Raw genomic sequence first — 17,828 nt, forward strand, 5'->3', positions numbered from 1 at the left:
CATTGTTCATTATTTCAAACTTCATGTAGTACATCAGTAAATGTACTGTAGTGAGGATAAAATGCTGTTTCTAATGTGATATAACAATTCTCTAAGAAAAAAATGTCGATATGAATAACTTAGATATTTTAGTATGAATAAACTTTTTTAACAAGTTTTATTTTATTTCAAAACAATGCACGAGAAAAATTAATTATATTATCAAATGCAATAGTATAAATATATATATTGTTTAAAATATTGTTACTGTTGTTGTTGTTGAGAATTTTATTTGCGTAAAAACTCCATGACCCGGAAACTGAAGCAGCCAAATGGAAGATGGCCATCACTGGCTTTGTTTGTTTCTTCTAAAAGTGCCTGAAAGCAAACTTTTTACATAACATTTAGCTTTGGGTTTCATGTTAACCCCCCCCCCCCCCCCCCTTAATTTCCTTAAATTTTACTTAAGAAATTAGATTTAAAAAAATAAAACATGATTGATGTGAACAAGATATTTAGGTTTTTATTGATTTTCAGGCAGAAACATACATAATAATCCTTTATTGCTCATGACGGTCCATACCGCCTCAGCGGCTCGCTCTCTTATACAATAATGAATCAAACATAATTGAAACACTTCTATCTTAATTAGCATGTGGTCACTTCAGTGCCAGTAAGTGTATGGATGTCATGTTTATCCACAAATTAAGACAATAAACAAAAACAGAACTGTCGAATACGCTTTCAATACAATTCTCTCCCTGTTAGATAACAGTACTTACTGTACTACAATTGGCGGTTTATGGCTTGTAAGAAACCACCATACAGTCACATTTCCTAACGACAAAGTAAGCAAACCTGTCATTTAAATGTCCTAAATGCTTTATTTCCTTTTAGTATTATTATTCACGGTTACATTGACATGAAGAAAAACACAAACTCAGGAGTTATTGCCTTAATATTTTTTGCATAACAAAGAAGAGGATAAAAAGGGAGTGGCTTGTACATAGTCACACACTTGTCAAGACAAATGGCATGCGAGACACACTGAACATTTCCTACACTACACAAAAGTGAGCACACTTCGACGTCCAACAGAGACAACACTTTTCACAGAGGATGTGCAAAACGGCTTGACGTAAACTCGACACAAACACAAACGGTAGCTTTAAGAGCACGCACAAATACTTCTTTAAATATCCTTTTTTTAAAATATGGCTTATCAAGTCATCACATTTTCTAGTTGAGAGACAGACACAGTATAATAAATGGATATATTTGATTGTTTGGCCTTGCTTGAGGCTTGTTATATAGATTGCTTATGTACAATTAAAGTGAACAGCGAGGTGAAGGAGAACACCGTGTTGTTGCTCCAAGCTCTTCAATGGAGTTTAGAAGTAGTCGGAGAAAAAGGAAAGACTGTTTCAAATTGTGTCTATGGCCCCCTTTGCTAATGTTAGCATCAAGCTAACACACTCTTGGCCAGTGGCACAGTCTACCTTAGCATGACAGCTGCAATTCACTTTTCAAATCTTTTAATAGTCGCCACACTGCTTTGAATAAACCAAATTGGAATCATTTACAATGCTAATCTGAGCGTGAGTTTTGGGATTGAAGTCAACCTGGTCACGACTTCAGTTAGCACTAGCACTGGCTAACTCCTAGCCTTACTTCTTTAACATATCCTGCAGTGGACCCGGCAGGTATTTCATCACTGTGTCCATGATGCTCTCCTCTTCCTCTTCATCCCCGCAGCCGGTGGGCACCGCCTTCTTCGGTCGAGTCAAGCTGCCCGCCGCAGTCTCCTCCGCTGCGGCTGCCGCCTCAGCTTCGGCCTCCTCGCGCTTTTTTAAGCCGTACTGGTGTACAACAACACGGAGATGTGAGTATTGATTAGAGGTCGGATAACAGTGAAGCCACGTTTATTGCGAGGGAACTGTTCCAGACCCATAGAAATGGAAAAACATTCTACGTATTGTAGTGTATTGTGTGCTTTAAGAGGCTTTTACAACCCCGGCCTGGGTGTGAACTGGTGCCATCAGCGTGAATGTGCTCATTATGTTTGTGTTTTACTTTTGTGTATGGTATGGTGTATGGCAGGGGTCACCAACTCCGGCCCTCGAGGGCACCTATACGGCATGTTTTTTGGGGATGTTTTTCTTTTCCAACAAAACCGGATTCATATCAGCTCATCAGCAAAGTCAAAACATCCAAAACATGCCGAATAGATGCCCTCGAAGACCGGAGTTAATGACCCAGTATGGTTTTGCTAACTAAAAAAAGAAGAAGAAGAAGAAGAAGAAGAAGAAGAGAAATTCAGTTTTAATGATGACGTGTTGGTGGTGTAGAATTCTACCCCGAAAGAAAAAAAGGGGGATGTTAGGTATGTACGTTTTCGGACCCTATACAATGGAAACACTCATAAAATGGGCACCATAATGGAGTGACTTATGGTGTCTTGTTGTGCAGTCATTGTCTGATCCAAGTCACTTATTATGCAACAAGCATGTGTGTGTGCGCACTCAACAATTAAATCATTTTTATTGTTTATTTAATTTATTTATCTTGTTGATCCTATGGCCAAAAGTCAACTTATAGAGGCAGAATAAAATGTTACAACTGGAAAAAGAACAAACGTTCAAACGGAAAACTGGCCCATTAGGTTTATCATAATTTGATTACTGTGAAATGTTTTAACAAGAGGACGAGATTGTTATTTGACAAATGCAAACTAGTAAAGTGAATAACAGTAACAGTAGCAGCGGAACGCGAACCGAAATTCTTGACGCAATTAATTATACAAACATACTTTTATTCTCAGAGCAGCACTTAAAACAGAAATTAATTAAACGTTCTCTATTAACTGCCACCGAGCAAACGTGAGAAAATTAACTCTATTAACTACACATAAGATGAATGCGGATATTCACACTAGATACACAAAATCCTATTTGATGTGTAATAATGATGCCGTTAATTTTGTTAATTGACTACTTTTGTCCCTTTATTTCTGTTTAACTATTTGCTGTTGCACTTCTGTATTATCATACAGTTTTAGGAAGATGACACCGAAGCAAACAAAGCAATTAAAAATAACTCTTCAATCGTTTGTTTCCATGGCAGGGTCCGCTTTAAAAATAACTTATTTAAAAAAAAAAAGCAGCTGGCAAGTGACACGTGGAGCCTTTAGAAGCTCGCATTAGAAGTGAGGACACAAAATCATGAACATCTTTAAAAGAGCATAAATGGCATCAATTCTCTTGCTGTTCATTTCCATTATAGTTGATTGCACCTTATAGTAAAGTGAGAGGCAAGACAAGCACACGAATTGCCTCGACGGGTACCTTATCCCTGATGCCTTGTCTCATTTGTTCCCTCTCAGCCTCCATCTTGGAGTATTTGGCCTTCCTCTCATCCTCCTGCTGCCTCAGCGCCTCCTGCCTTTCCTCCTCTTTCTTTGCTGCATCCGGGTCCTCCTCCTTCTCCTCACCACCCAGCATCTTGCCCACATCAGGAGGACCTCCTGGACGAGACAAATACCGCAATTGAGAGTAGTCAGGAGAGCTGAGGTAAAAAAAAAAAAATTAAATAAAAAGCTCAGATGAAAAAGTACGGAAGCGTATTGCATTCACTTCATAAATATATTCCGAAAAGCAGGCTAAAACTTTTTTTTTTCTGAAAAACAGGAGGAAGAATTACTCTGAAAAAACCTTGAAAAAAAAAGTAACCTCTGAACTCCAAGTGACTTGTTGCAGACTCGCTAATAGCAGAGTCGGACACTTTCCCGCATACCTCCATATGCAATAAGATGGTCATGTTTACCTAATGGCTCTCAATAAAGGAATGACTGTGTATACTGTATTGTGGTTTATCCTCTAATCTCTGAGGGAAAACCTTTTTTTTTTATATTCAGAAAAACAGAAAAAAATATTCAGAAAAACAGAAACAAATATATTTTAGAAAACGGAAAAATTACTCAGAAAAACAGAAAAAAAATTACTCAGAAAAACAGAAAAAAATTACTCAGAAAAACAGAAAACAAATTACTCAAAAAAACAGGGAAAAAAATATTCAATAAAACAGAAAACAAATACTCAAAAAAAAAACAAAGCTCCCCCAAAAAATTAGTCAGAAAAACAGGACATTTTTTTCAAGTGAATGCAATACGCTTGCGTAAAAAAGTTCCATAAAGAAAAGCAAAAAATGAAATCTGTCTGCCTGCGCCACAACTTAAACCTGCTCTCAGTGGTCCAGAGCAACCATAACTGCAATGTGACCCGTGACGTTGCTGGTTTAGGAGAAGACTGGGAGGGTGAAAGACAAAATGAGGTCGATAAACAGCCTGCGTATATTTAGTCGAAAAGTGAAATCCTAATGAGGAGGTGGGAATGTGTCAAAAACATTTTCCGAGCTGTTCCCGTTAGTGGGATTATCCAGCAGGTTGCACTTTCCCCATAAAAAAAAGATATCTAGAGCGTGACTAGAGGGAAGTGACAAATGAAAGAGGATAGTGAGTAAAGTAAAAGAAATAAGGATGAAGAAAGAGGGCAACGAAGCGCAGGAAAAAGCAGAGTGGGCCGTCGGGGGGGTTCACGTCGGGAAGTCTTGGGGGGCCGACGGGGGGCAACTGAGGAGAGGACGAAAGCAAGCATGCGAGAAAGACAGGACGAGTAATCCTTGAGACGAGTGCTGCCGCTGGTATTGTTGGTATTTTCACTCATCAGCATAATGAAAAGGAAGTGCGACACATTGCAGAGATGCAAGACAAAAGACAAGATGAGGTGGAAGGGACCAGAGAGACATGAGAATGAAATGGAAATGTGGTTTTTCTCTGTAAGAGACTCAAGACAGATAAGAAATATGATGTTTAAATGTGTGAGGCTGTTTACTGGATGCAACATTTTTACATTTGAGAGGGATTTAACCACGTTACATGCAGTCAATATTCGGATTAAGATAAAATTTGCGTTTTCTGAAACATTCGCAATAAAACATTTACATTTGTGAGCAGGTATTCCTGTATACAAATTCCCAACTAACCCGCGATGCACGGATGCCATTATGCAAATGAGTCGTCATTTCCGCTTTTAACTTTGTGTGGTAATTTAATAACATTATATTCATGTCACTCATAACACTAGTTAAATTAGTGTGTTGGAACTGTTTCCTGGAGACGTGCGAATAGTGATCGTGTGTTATTTGGGCTAGCATGCTAGCTATTACAATTGATTAGCCTAATGTAAAAGGTTTGGTTGTGTTGAATAATTTAACGACGGCAGTTAAGGCTAGCATGCTAGCTATTACAATTGATCAGCCTAATGTATAAGGTTTGTTTGTGTTGAATAATTTAACAATTGATCAGCCTAATGTATAAGGTTTGTTTGTGTTGAATAATTTAACAACCATTGAGTCCATTTTTTTATGTGACATGGAGTCGTGATTGTGTACATTTTAGAAGCATGGTGTTGATACTTTATCATTTTCTCCATTTTGCTGCCAGCTTGTGGCTTCTATAAACATTTAGTTCTTTACCAGATCGAACATCTTTACCAGATAAAAATGCACGAAACTCACTCAGTAACAGTGAGTAATTTAGCGAGAACATAATTAATTGCAGCATTCATTCGTTTGTTAGGTTTGTTTGTTTCCCCCCCCCGCCAACAGCGCTTATTGGTTCTGTCCTACCTAAGCAACGCCTGATTGGTCGGATCGAAAAAAAAGATTGGTTGCAAACATATCAGCGAGAGCGGTACAAGACGTGTTCTCCCCGAGTTTGTGAATTCATCTTGGTGGCAAGCATGGCTGATCCGCCACCGCGTGTTTCAGTATGAGCAGGATCTATGGTTGTGCTAATAATTTCTCAAACACTTAGCAGATCAGATTATTTTTTTATTTTTTTTTTATTGATCTTAAAGCGACTCAAATAATATATCGTGGTAAAAGGTCATGGCATCACTTGAAATATGTGAGTGGAACCTCGAAAGTAAACTTACCTGAGTTTGTATCCAAAATTTGGGGGTAAAACACGGCTGTGATAGGTGCACAAAACTTCAGAGTTTAGCAGTAAGATTTATGTGTATTTACATTTTACATCAGCAATGGTCAACTTTAATATATATATATATATATATATATATATTGGCCAAAAACGTGTATCTCCAAAATCGTAACTTTTCAAGAGACCCCAAAAATGTCTTGTTTGTTCAGCCATTGCCATTACATCATCAAAGAGAGCAAGCCATTCATAACACATTAGATTGCGCAATAATTGTACAGATTTGTGAAAAAATATGAAATTTGCCAAAATGTGACTTTTGAGGTTTCAGCCTGACGCCACCGAATAGCAATAACATGCCGCTTTGTTATTAAAGTGACAAATTAATATTTTAGTGCTTTAAAAAAACAAATTAAACAGTGGTTAATTTGTTTTTACCCATTTTTGTTACTTTCCTTTTGTCCTTTTTCAGCTAATAAAGGTTTTATGATGGTGACAGTTTGACCCTGAGACTATTATTTCCTATCGGGACAATTCATTGTTCCAAAGTACAAATTGTCCTCAGTGGCTCCTCTTTACTGCGTTTTCAATGAAATTACGCTGATGCTCACAGCCCATAAGAAGGCACGTTTGCATGTCATCTGGAGACAGCTATGTTTTGCTGTATTGATCAGCTCTATCGGTTCAAGCCATTTCTTCTCTCAGCAGCCACCTACCGTATAATCCAGGATCGTAATTTCAAATCAAGTCCTAGCATACCAAATTAGCGACACAACATTCTAGTTGAGTACATGACCTCAGTTCTCCTCATTGCCTTGTTTGATTTTGAACGTCTTTGAGCGGGCTACGGTCGCAAGAATCCTGCATCCAAGTATGTAATTACTCTTGTCAGAAAATAGATTCTTCAAATTAATGACGTGCGCTATAAAAAGAGAGCTCGTAAATCCACTGTTGCACACTCAGCAGCCCTGAAGAAGTTCGCACGTCAATACTGTCTGCACCCAACCGTGATGCACTATCCTTATATAGAACTATATATAAGTTGTAGGCTACAGTATGTAATGTATGCATGGGGAGGGCGTCGAAGAAAATAAAGCTGCAATACATTTACAGCAAGTGACAGCATATGGATATAAATAATGACTTTGCTCCATTTTAGGCATGTATTAATTAGTGATGTGAGGCTGAACAACTTGTCTCATGTTTTAATGCATGCGCACGTCATCGTGTGTGTATGGATGAACAATCTTCTGTATGGTTTGCATTCAAGGCTAACACTTACACGCAACAACACGGTGGAATGGCGGCTCGTATTTTCGTCCCTAATTGAACTATTTGCACACATATACAACCGTAATGATAACGCGTCCTGCAGCACTGAATCGACTTAATTATGCATGCCTCCGCGAAATGACGCCAAACATTTACGATAACAAACCCATGTTTGAACATTCGAACGAATAAACGTTGACGCGCCTTTCGTCTCCATATCAGCGCTGCCGTAAATGAAGCAGTGACTCACAGTCAGCTTAGCCTCATTGTCAAACGATTCTCTCACGATGACTTCCTCATTTGATCCTGGGAGCTTATTAGCACATTCAAATTGTCTTGGCTGTAACAGATGATAAATAAAAAAAAGAAGTAAAAAAAAAAAAAAAAGAAGGGGTAGACGAAGCAGATCCTGGGAGACAAAAGCCTGAGTTATATTGAGCCATGAGCTAAGCTCTTGTGTGCCATTTGCAAGAGATACAGCAACATCCTGTCAAAGCGGGTTCTATTAAAGCGCTCATGCGTCATGCGGATTTTGCTTAGAGAGTTCTTTGATTGAAGCATTTGCCCATTTAAGAGTTGGCAAGTAAAAGCGAAATGTACAAAAGTTTTGTAGAATTCACATTATGAGTCAATGGCAACAGCAAATAATAATATGCATGTTGCTGAACAATCTCCCATTATGCAAAGCCGACGGATCAAAACGGCAGAAACATTTCTGAGGGTTTGATTGATGGAATTCACTGCAGTGAAGTGACGTTAGCGTTGACTCACAGATTTGCTTAAATTGATCGAATCCCTCTCCTCCAAAGGTGTTAGTGGAATTCAATGAGACAGGGAGAAAGACGAAACACTGCCGCCCCTCCCCCCCACCTGCCTGCGCATGAACTTTGAACAGTGTCAGATTAAAGCAATTCATCCATGCTCCTTTATTACTTGGGGTTCTTGTGCAAATCTGTCTCTTAAATCCGCTGCAAGCGTGGCGAGAAAGAAAAGATCGAGATTTGGGTGAACTCGGCGTTACAGCAAAACGAATAGTTTGAGAGAAATTGATTGTCAACTGGGTTGCATTGATCTTTTCAATTTGATATCATTGAAATGCTCCCAGTTTGGTTTTATGGATTGGATCGGACTGGTTTCTAATAAAAAATATTTTGGCCTGGATCGTACTCGATTAGATCGGAACATCGCTACTTAACTTTTCCTGCACATGGGAATTAATTTTTCCATCAATAACGTCCTGAGGTAACCGTGTTGATCGTTTTTTTACCCTTTCCAGCTAAGAACAAAAAAAGAATTCTTCATTGTAGGCCTTCTGAGATCTTTTTTTTTTTAATTATTCAAATTAGGTAATATTTTGGGAATTCTACAATTGACTTACTTAACATGAGATTGAAATATTTAGAGGCGGGTTAGTGTATTTAACTGAAGCACGGCCTACACACACATAGCAAGATGCTCAAGGTCCATTTGATCAATTTAATAACAGGCAAGGAGAAGATAGGATGGTGCGCACGTGTCTTGTTGCAGGTCAATCAAGGAATGAAAACTTGATTTTCCAATCATATCTGAGTGCCACCAGAAGCACTCTAAGGTGAGAGAAAAACATCTCAAGGTGTGCCCTGTTCTCATCTGACCTCCAATGACACCGGTTTTGTCTCCCTTCAAATACAGCCAACGTGTTAGAAATATTAAATACAGCTTAAATATATATATATAAGATGTAGAAAATGTAGAAGATAAATTGAGATCATCCTTCTTTACGCTCAACTTTTCTGCTGATATACTTGAGCCTACTTTGTGGAGACTCATTCCCTCAAACCAATGTCTGCCTCATTTAACAGCCCCTTAGTCTGTCACACTAACTCAAGATGAGTTGAGAAGTGCTGAGTCAGCAGTCAAGTACTCGGAAGTGGTGCAAATTCAAGCGCAAGGCAATGGTTCCAGCATATAAGGTGAACCCTCATTTGTGTGATTGTCCTTTTTGACATACAGTAATCCAGAAATGGGCTCAGTATTCCTCAAGCATAATTTGAATTGTATTCATGCAAATGTGGAAATATTAATGATGCAGATTTAACTGCTTCTATAGCGGTTCTCAGTAAATCCTATTCTCATTCACTGACTTTAATGACATCAGAAGATGGACTATCCTTGTACCTTCATTATTAGCCATAACGACTGTACACACAGGCTTGGATCAGCACAAATGAGAAATTGTTCCTTTTGTTTTTCATCTGTGATCCTCAGATAAAGCTAATAAATAGGGATGAAACAATATCCAAACAACATGATACGATAAATATCACGGTATGAACCTCACAAATTTGAATTTTTACGATATTGTGAGGAGGTTGGCGATATAAAAAAAAAAGTTCACAATAAAGATTAAAAACTCATAATATTGCAAATATTTTTTTATTTTTTTTAAAACTTAGAATATTGCAAATAAGTATATAAATTAAAGGAAATTTAAAAAAAAAAAGGCTCATGTTGGGAAAAAACGCACAATATTGTGTTTTTGTACATAATAACAGCAGTGATGGCGAAATAGGCCTGACCATGTCATTGTCTTGTGCGCCTATTGGCGCAAAGTATCATGGTCTATGTAATTTACAATGTTGTATTCGAGCGGGTGAAAAGTATATATTTATTTATTTTTGACTGAGATGTTGAAAAATGTTTGCTCGAATGTCTGAGTTATATGAGTGATAAGCGGTTAAGTGGATGGAAGGATAACCACCGCAGTGGCCAAAACATTCCTAATTCAATTTAAATTGCACTAGCAAACTAACCACCAGAGGGTGCTAGAACTGCATAAATGAAATACAACCTTTTTAACCTTTCACTTTTTAACAGATGTGCTGCGTTTAACATGACAACAACGATATTGTGGCAATTTTCATATCACGATATCACAATATTCCCGTTATTATTACATCCCTACTAATAAAGCTGCTTTACAATACTAAGTACATATTGTGTGGATTTACTACAGTCTGGTCAAGGGAAAACGATAATGATGCTTTTGTTAAGCTGACAAAAGTATAAGATGAGCAGGAGCCTTATTCCCGTATATTACTTTCTGTCACACCCACCAAAGTAGAAGAAAACATTTTGCGCCCCACGATAAATTGTATTATTTATCCATAACACCTTTGTACAACATTGTATTCTTATTAACAAAAAAAAACAAATACTGGGAAAAAAAAACATTTTTTTCGTCTGTAATTGATAAAACCTGCATCAATTTGCCTGCAATTTTAAAATAAATAAATAAATAAATGAGAGCACCACTGCCACCTAATGTTGCGGATGTGCAGTTGCACTTATCTACATCAAGTGTTTTGTTGTTACTTTTTAGAATCAACAGCCTGAGGCGCAATCATGTAAGAAACCTTCTTCTTTCGTTATTAAAGTTAAAACAGAGATTTTACGTAATATTTGTCACATTATGTCAACCTAATTTTACAGTTGAGAGTGTTAAATATACCTTCAAATTTCTGGGGGTGGGGGGTGGGGGGGGGGGCTGGGCTGACAGTTTGAAGCTGGAACCGACTGTTGTAATTCCAATGAATTCCTCTAGGAGAAATGGTTTGGTAAACTTGACCCAATTGGATCAGGGTCCCAATTAGATTGCATTCATCCTCATATTGGCAAACTTGTCCTTCATCAACACTTGCGAGGCTGCTTTGACCACAAACACAAAACAGCAATATCTCACTAGCATTGATGTATTGATTGACATCTTTTGAGAGCGGGGATGAAGGCTTGGCTGACTGATTTTCTGGCTAATTGTTTTTGCTTCAGCAGCGTCCTTTTGAGATCTGGTGGACAGTCAGCAAATTTGCAGATGTTATGTGGCTGGAGGTCACTGCGTCCAAACACTCCTGCCACGATTATTGGGATAATAATCCGCCTGACGGCCTTGCGCGTGAATGAATAAACATTTGACACTCAGCAATTTGTATTCGATGAGATCTACTCCTCAACGGGCTGCAGGCAGACTGCGGCCCGCTGCTGAGCAACATCAGATGCATTGCAGTTGATTTTGGGATTCATATCGCGCAGCTGCTTTATGGAATGCAGCAGGATGAGGCAGCACCGGCATCCTCGGAATCCCAATGAGCGGTGGGAGCGCTCCTTTCTTATCTCGCCATCCTCAGCCGTAACCCAAAGACACCTTCCGTAACCTGCACAACAACAGCTCCGCATCGCTCACGTCTCAACGCTACGTGTGCAGCATCTGAATTGTAACAAGCCGGTGTCACTTTGCCGCTCTCCTCGAAAAGCTGGAGTAGGGAGGATGAATTACATGACCGGATTGAGGACTAATGAGGGGGCAAATTATTAATATATTAAGTGAAGATAATACACTATATACAGGGAAAAGTGTATGACACCTGGCCTGCAGTTACAGGAATGAAAAAGGGAAGAAAAGCAGTACGGGGAAGATTTTGCATCGTGTTAGGGGGAACTTTTTCCATTCATTTAGAACAGAATTTGAGAGGTAAGAGGTCACCGATGTCGGACGTTGCTCACATCCTCAGTTCGAGTTCATCCGAAAGGCGTTTATTGGGGTTGAGGTCAGACCTCTGAGGTTCTTTGTCACCAAAACCATCCAAAAATGGTTTTATGCAGCGGCGTCAAACTCATTTTTGTCGTGGGCCACATGGTATCGGAAGCCAGTAAATTGTATATTTTTCCATTTATTTTAAAGGGGGGGTTGGTAACCAAAAACAAATGGAAGATCTCATTGTCGCTATAAGTGAAGACAATTTGCATGAAACATGAAGCCGAAGTGCACATAATATGATGTCACGGGCCAGATCTGGCCCCCGGGCTTTGAGTTTGACACCTGTGGTTTTATGTGTTGTGTTTGTCTAAGCCTTTATAAGCAGGATCTTACACTTAAATATAAGATATAGGATTTCTATGTTTGTGACACCTCATTTCTTTAGAAAAAAATTCTCACAATTTGAACCACGTTTGTTGGGCTGCCAATATGGATCTTGTTTTGTGTAGAATAAAAAAAAAAAGGGGCCTTAAAGTTGGATGCATAGAATTGTCCAATATAGTGAGGAATTAAAGGGGTGGTCAACCCCAAAAAATCTTTACACGGCATTCGACTGAATATCATGTTCATAGAATATGAACTAGCAGCAAGTTCCACCTTTTTTTTAATCCATTTCAGGGAGCGGCCATTTTGCCACTTGCTGTCTACTGAAAATGACATTACACTTGCTCAGGGCTCAGGTACTGACCAATCAGGGCTGTAAATGTCACATGACCAAACTCAGAAAACAGGTGAGCCGTGATTGGTCGTTACCTGAGCCCTGAGCAACTGTGATGTCATTTTCAGTCGACAGCAAGTGGCAAAATGGCCGCACCCTGAGATGGATACATTTTAGGAATTCATATTCAAACACAATATTAATCAGACTAGTGGGGCAGCATAGAACATATTATTGTCAAGAAAATGTTTGGGTTGACTTCTTATCAGTACAGCGTATTAGCATGCAGGGGCAAAACATGTCATATAGTTATTATTTATTTATTTTCTTAAAATATTTTATGGATGGTCTAAAAGCCTCATAAGGATGTTTTATAAAATATAGATGCATCCCAAGGAATTGACATTAAGTGACTAAAAATACATCTTAAAACTGTGAAACAGTTTTCTGTATGTGTTGCTAATGAGTAGCCATTTTCTTGCTCAGTACAGTCGTTAGGTTACAGGACGGATGAAAGCATCCCCCCCGGTCCCTATAGAACGGCACGAGCAGGTCCTGCGCGCCCGCTTGTGCTGAACATCCCGTTTACATCCGCGACACTGCAGTGCTGTTAAATCAAGCCGTCGCCTGGCAGCCAACTCACCTCCCATTGCAGCTTTCATTACAAAATTCATGATGAAGCAGTTCTGTGTTCTCTTCCGTCAGCGGGTCACGTTATCGAGGGCGGACGGACCTGCAGCCGGGGGATAAAACACTTTTAGCCCAAGCCTGTTAGGACATTCATTCCGCTGGGTGTCACACACGAGTTTGACGGGACGAGGAGGAGGACGGTCAATAAAGGAGAGAGCGGATGACCTCCAGTTAGGACATTGTGAAAATAAGCACCGATGCTTCTAGAAAAGTGTGTTTTTTTATTGCAAAAGTTTATTATTCTTGATCATTTTCATTGTGTTTTATGAGTCACTTTAAGGTCAAACAAAGGTCGCAAATCAAAGTAGAGAAGCCTTTACCCTTTCCAGTGTACCGTATTCTGACTTTTCTCTAGATATGAGCGCCCTTGATTTTCTACCGCAATCCACCCTTGTGTGGATTTATGCTGACACAACTACCGGTACATGTGATGTATCTTTGTGGGAGGGGGGGAAAAAAGCACTGATGGAGGAAACAGTAGAGCTAAAAGAGGGTCAAGGTGAGCCAGAGAAGCCATGTTTTGTGTCAAAAAGATCATCTTTAAGCTGTTATCGCTTTCTAGAGCACAAAAGTGAAATACCAAGCATGCATTGTAATCCTTCTTGCGTGTTGATGGTTTAATCGCCTTTGTTTTGAAGTTCCAGTGACATTGCAACTCTCAATGTGGTATCATTTGACATTTTTAAACATTTCTCTCCAGATAATAGCTACTTCAAGAAGGCACTTTGGTCGCATTTGACAGCTTTGCTTGTGCTATGCTGCAATGCAAAACTTGCAGCACTCCTCGTTACGAAGTGCGGTTGTCTTAATCTGCGGCAGCCTCTTGGAATCATTTCCTCCTTTGCCTCCTCTTCAGCATCGTCTGCTGCGGCGTCAATTTCTCCTCACGTGAACCCTTATTAACTCAGCATTCGGACGAACGATCGGTAAACAAGTAATTCACTTCGCGTTTCAGCAAGCGATCGGCATATTTTCGAAAAAGAGCACCAAAATGTCCCCATCCTGTCCCGCGCGGTGCACCAACAGTGGTTTCATCCGTTACCTTGATTTGGATCCTCGTCCCAGTCTTTCTCAGCCCAAATCAGGAGGGGAGAAAAAGACGCTGCGGGTTTACAACCAGTCTGTTTCTTCTTGTCGAGCGGTGACACAGTGACAGAATATGCAAGTTGCTTAGTCTTATGAAACAAAATAAAAGCATTAATCGAGCCTCTCAGTTTGCAGACATGCCGGTTGTGTCGGAGTCAGGCTGCAGCGGGGGAGGAGGGAGGAGGAGGAGGAGGAGGAAGAGGAGGAAGAAGAGAGAGTGCTCCTGCAGGACCAGATGAGAGCATGCAGAGGGAGAGGAGGGGGAAGGGGGACAGAGCATGACCGTAATAGCTCCATTTAAAGAGCCGGGTTCATTGTCATTGTGTCAAAAGAGACGAACTGTTATACAATTTCATGCATAGACTGTATAAACATTCATGGAAAGAAAAGACACTTAATTATTATTATTATTTTTTTTACTAGCATCAAACAAAACTTCACAAAGACTACACATAATGTAATTGTCTGTCCATTCTGGAGGAGGCGGATAAGGGCAGATGCTGGTAATTTTCCCAGGTAAATGAAGGCTGGCAGATCGGCGAGAGGGGGCGCTGCGCCGCTATGGGAGTGGTCACAGTTGACTTCAGTACATGACCAATCAGAGTGGCGCCTTCCATTCCTAGTCACACACTAGAGTCTTGAGATGGCCGAAGCTTATCTTCACTGTGAAGTGGGCACTTGGAGACCGCCCCCAAGCCCCACGATCGTTTATGTGACCACCTCCATAGCTGTGTCACCTAGTGGGGTTTAGTGACCTCTGTTTGCACACTGAAAAAAATAAAACAGTATGAATGTTTAAAAAAAAAAAGATCTAAGTAGCCTATTTTGAATTCGAGGGTCAGTTACATGGTTATGTATCCGATCTAGGACCACATATGAAAGTGACTCAGGTCGGATATGAAAAAATCTGAATTGAGCCGTTCAGACTGACAAAAAGTCAGATACAGGTCGCAGTTGGGCAAAAAAATCCGATCTGGGTCGCATTTGCTGCAGTGTGAACGTAGCCTAAAAAAAGAAACCTTCGGTCCGAATGAAGTGTTTACATTTTGTGCTTCTCTTAAATTTACATTATGTCAAAGTAATTAAAGTGCATTTTGTCGTAAATATAAATGAGGAAGTTCACAAAGCTAATATTTTTGAACAATTAGAATTTTAAACAATGAAGTGAATGACTGGTGTTGTACACCCTATATTTCTGTTTGTCTTTCCATTCACATACACGCACACAATTCTTACACACATACAACATAATGCAAAGATTTCAAAAGGGAATATTGGCAGTAGCAAACTATTTGCACAGCCAGGAGACACAAAGCAACACATACATTTATTATAACGGCTTCCTTGGCCACCTGGAGAGAACCTCTCTCACTCCACTTTTAGGGCTAATTTGGGCTCAGCTAACTCTAGCAGGAAATAGTCTATCCGTCTTTTTAATTGCCTGAATCTTTGTTGCCAAGTTGTCAGCAGAACTGCCAACCAAGGCTTTGAACTCCATAAAGCTTGAAAGGTGTCGCATATTGTAAACACGTTTTCACTCAGTGGAAACACATGACTCGCTCTTAAATGTGCGGTCTTTGTCAGCTCAAACAATCGCAAAATAAATTGAATGACATATGAAAAACACAAACACTTGTGTATTTATTTTACCCTTTACATATTGTGTGTTTATGGCTTCAAACGCAAGCTGTCAAATGCATTGGGCACCAATATATTGCTTTCTTTTTGGCCCTTGTTCCTTCCGCCACTCCAGGTTTTGGGAACAACATTGCCTGTTTTGAGACTGCTGAGATGACAGACATGCATTGGAACAACCTTAGTTTATTTCTTGGCCAATTTGTCTTATATATAGCCATAGCTATATATATATGATATGTATTAGATATACTGCCAATTGTCCACGCTCAGCTTTTTCAATTTGGACAAATGTATGTCATGTAGCTTGTAATTTACCAGCGTCAGTGACACTAAATGGGCCTTCAATTACATGCATGTCCAAAAACGTCCATTGTAATTTACTGGGGTCATCTATGAGCTTCTATTAATACTGTAGTACGGTTGCAAGAAAATATGGCAGCAATGGAGAAAACCAATGGAAAAAAACTCAAAAATCCCAACCAAACAGTACGTAAACTACATAAAATGAATGTATGTTCATGAATATAATTTGGTCAACATAAATAATCCAAACCAATACCAATGAAATTATGAATCACACCCTTGAACCTGCTCCCACGTCATGCGCCATGTGGTTCTATGGCCCAATTTTCGCAAACACATTCCACTTTATACACCCAACAGCTGTGCTACCAAAGTACAGCATTTGTAAATATGAAATGCGAGTGTTTACTGTACCTTCTTTTTGCTAACTGTGTTTGCTGTCTGGCCCCCGAAAATAGCATGCCCCGGCAAATGCTTAAAGCGTCCTTGCCATTCCCCCTGCGGTTACATTGGCAGACTCAATAGGAATGGACAGACAGAGAGCACACAGAGGACCAGGGGGAGCTTAAACTGCTGCATCTCACATCAATTAATCAAGACGCAGGAGACTGTGTCCAGTCAACCCGCTGTGGCACCAACACATCCATCACCTTGTTTATAGCCTGGAACTGCTCTGACGACAACTGCAGCATGCGGCGCGTGCATTCGCGCATACACACACAGTGCGTCACATGCTCACAATTTACAAGCTTTCGGTTTGAGGTCAAAAATATAAATTGACAGTAATGTTTTCAGATTGAACATTAGACTTTTTCTATGGTAGACCTTGATGCACCACATTTTTCCTCTGACAGCCACATTTGAAGAAGGGCGGGAAATTCATTTTTTCAACAAATCTGGATTAGGTTGACTTGGTAATTGTTGACTTGGGTTAGTCCTTCAACGATGAATTCATTTATTTGGGGTGTCTCTCAGCAGAGTTCGAATGCATTTCTCCACCTATCTCAACTTGCAGGCTACTACTATATGTGAAAAACTAGGGAAGTCAAGGTATGAGCTACCGAAATGCCATTTAAATCTCCATCAGCCATTTCCAAAGGAAAATATAAACAGTAGAGTTCCACCGGGACTGGCTGCCATTCAAAAAAGGTCAGAATTAACATAGTGCTGCTGTCACACAAACAGTGTCACACAGCCAACAGTGGTGCTGATATTACCGCCTCGAAGAAATAATCCTAAGAATGAGTGTGATGTAAATAAGCAATAACAAACGTATCTATAGTTGCGGGGGGAAAAAAATCACACTCATTTTTTTAGTTTAATTTGTTTCCTTTGAGCTTGTTTTGCTTTCACTCGAAAGACTCTTCTTCTGCTGTTAAAATGTCTTCTTCTACGCCACTTAAGCAGCAGCAGCCAAAGAATTAGAGTGTCTTTGGAATGAAGCTAAACCAGCTCAAATTAGGTCGAATTTTGTTTTCTCGAATTTTGTAAGATTTACACATAATAGAAGATCAAATAACGGCTCGAGAAACAGTAACGGCTCGTGAAACAGTAACGGCTTGCTCCCTTTCAATGGAGACAGTAACACTGCCTCCCCGTGGACGGCGGAGGAACGGGCCTTAGATACATATGTG

General features: G+C 39.7%; 1 protein-coding gene across 1 annotated transcript; it reads right to left on the reverse strand.

The window, feature by feature from the left end:
• Nucleotides 1–476: 476 nt before the first annotated feature.
• On the reverse strand, nucleotides 477–14,479 carry cplx2a (complexin 2a). The gene is made up of 4 exons (XM_086083183.1): nucleotides 14,210–14,479; nucleotides 13,121–13,210; nucleotides 3,324–3,502; nucleotides 477–1,838 (listed from the first exon to the last, which is right to left on the reverse strand). The coding sequence occupies exons 2-4, from the start codon at nucleotides 13,149–13,151 to the stop codon at nucleotides 1,647–1,649; spliced, it is 402 nt and encodes a 133-aa protein (XP_085939309.1). The 5' UTR covers nucleotides 13,152–13,210; nucleotides 14,210–14,479; the 3' UTR covers nucleotides 477–1,646.
• Between the last annotated feature and the right edge of the window lie 3,349 nt (nucleotides 14,480–17,828).

The sequence above is a fragment of the Leptonotus elevatus genome, chromosome 8, assembly GCF_054856555.1.
Source record: "Leptonotus elevatus isolate MCC_2025b chromosome 8, RoL_Lele_1.0, whole genome shotgun sequence".
Lineage (NCBI taxonomy): Eukaryota > Metazoa > Chordata > Actinopteri > Syngnathiformes > Syngnathidae > Leptonotus > Leptonotus elevatus.

Excerpts from the sequence above, each read along its gene's own strand:
- cplx2a (XM_086083183.1), bottom strand. The coding sequence starts at position 13,151 with ATGAATTTTGTAATGAAAGCTGCAATGGGAG. Across the intron at positions 3,503-13,120 it reads AATGAAAGCTGCAATGGGAG|GAGGTCCTCCTGATGTGGGC; the intron begins GTGAGTTGGCTG and ends TGTCTCGTCCAG. Across the intron at positions 1,839-3,323 it reads GACAAGGCATCAGGGATAAG|TACGGCTTAAAAAAGCGCGA; the intron begins GTACCCGTCGAG and ends GTTGTACACCAG.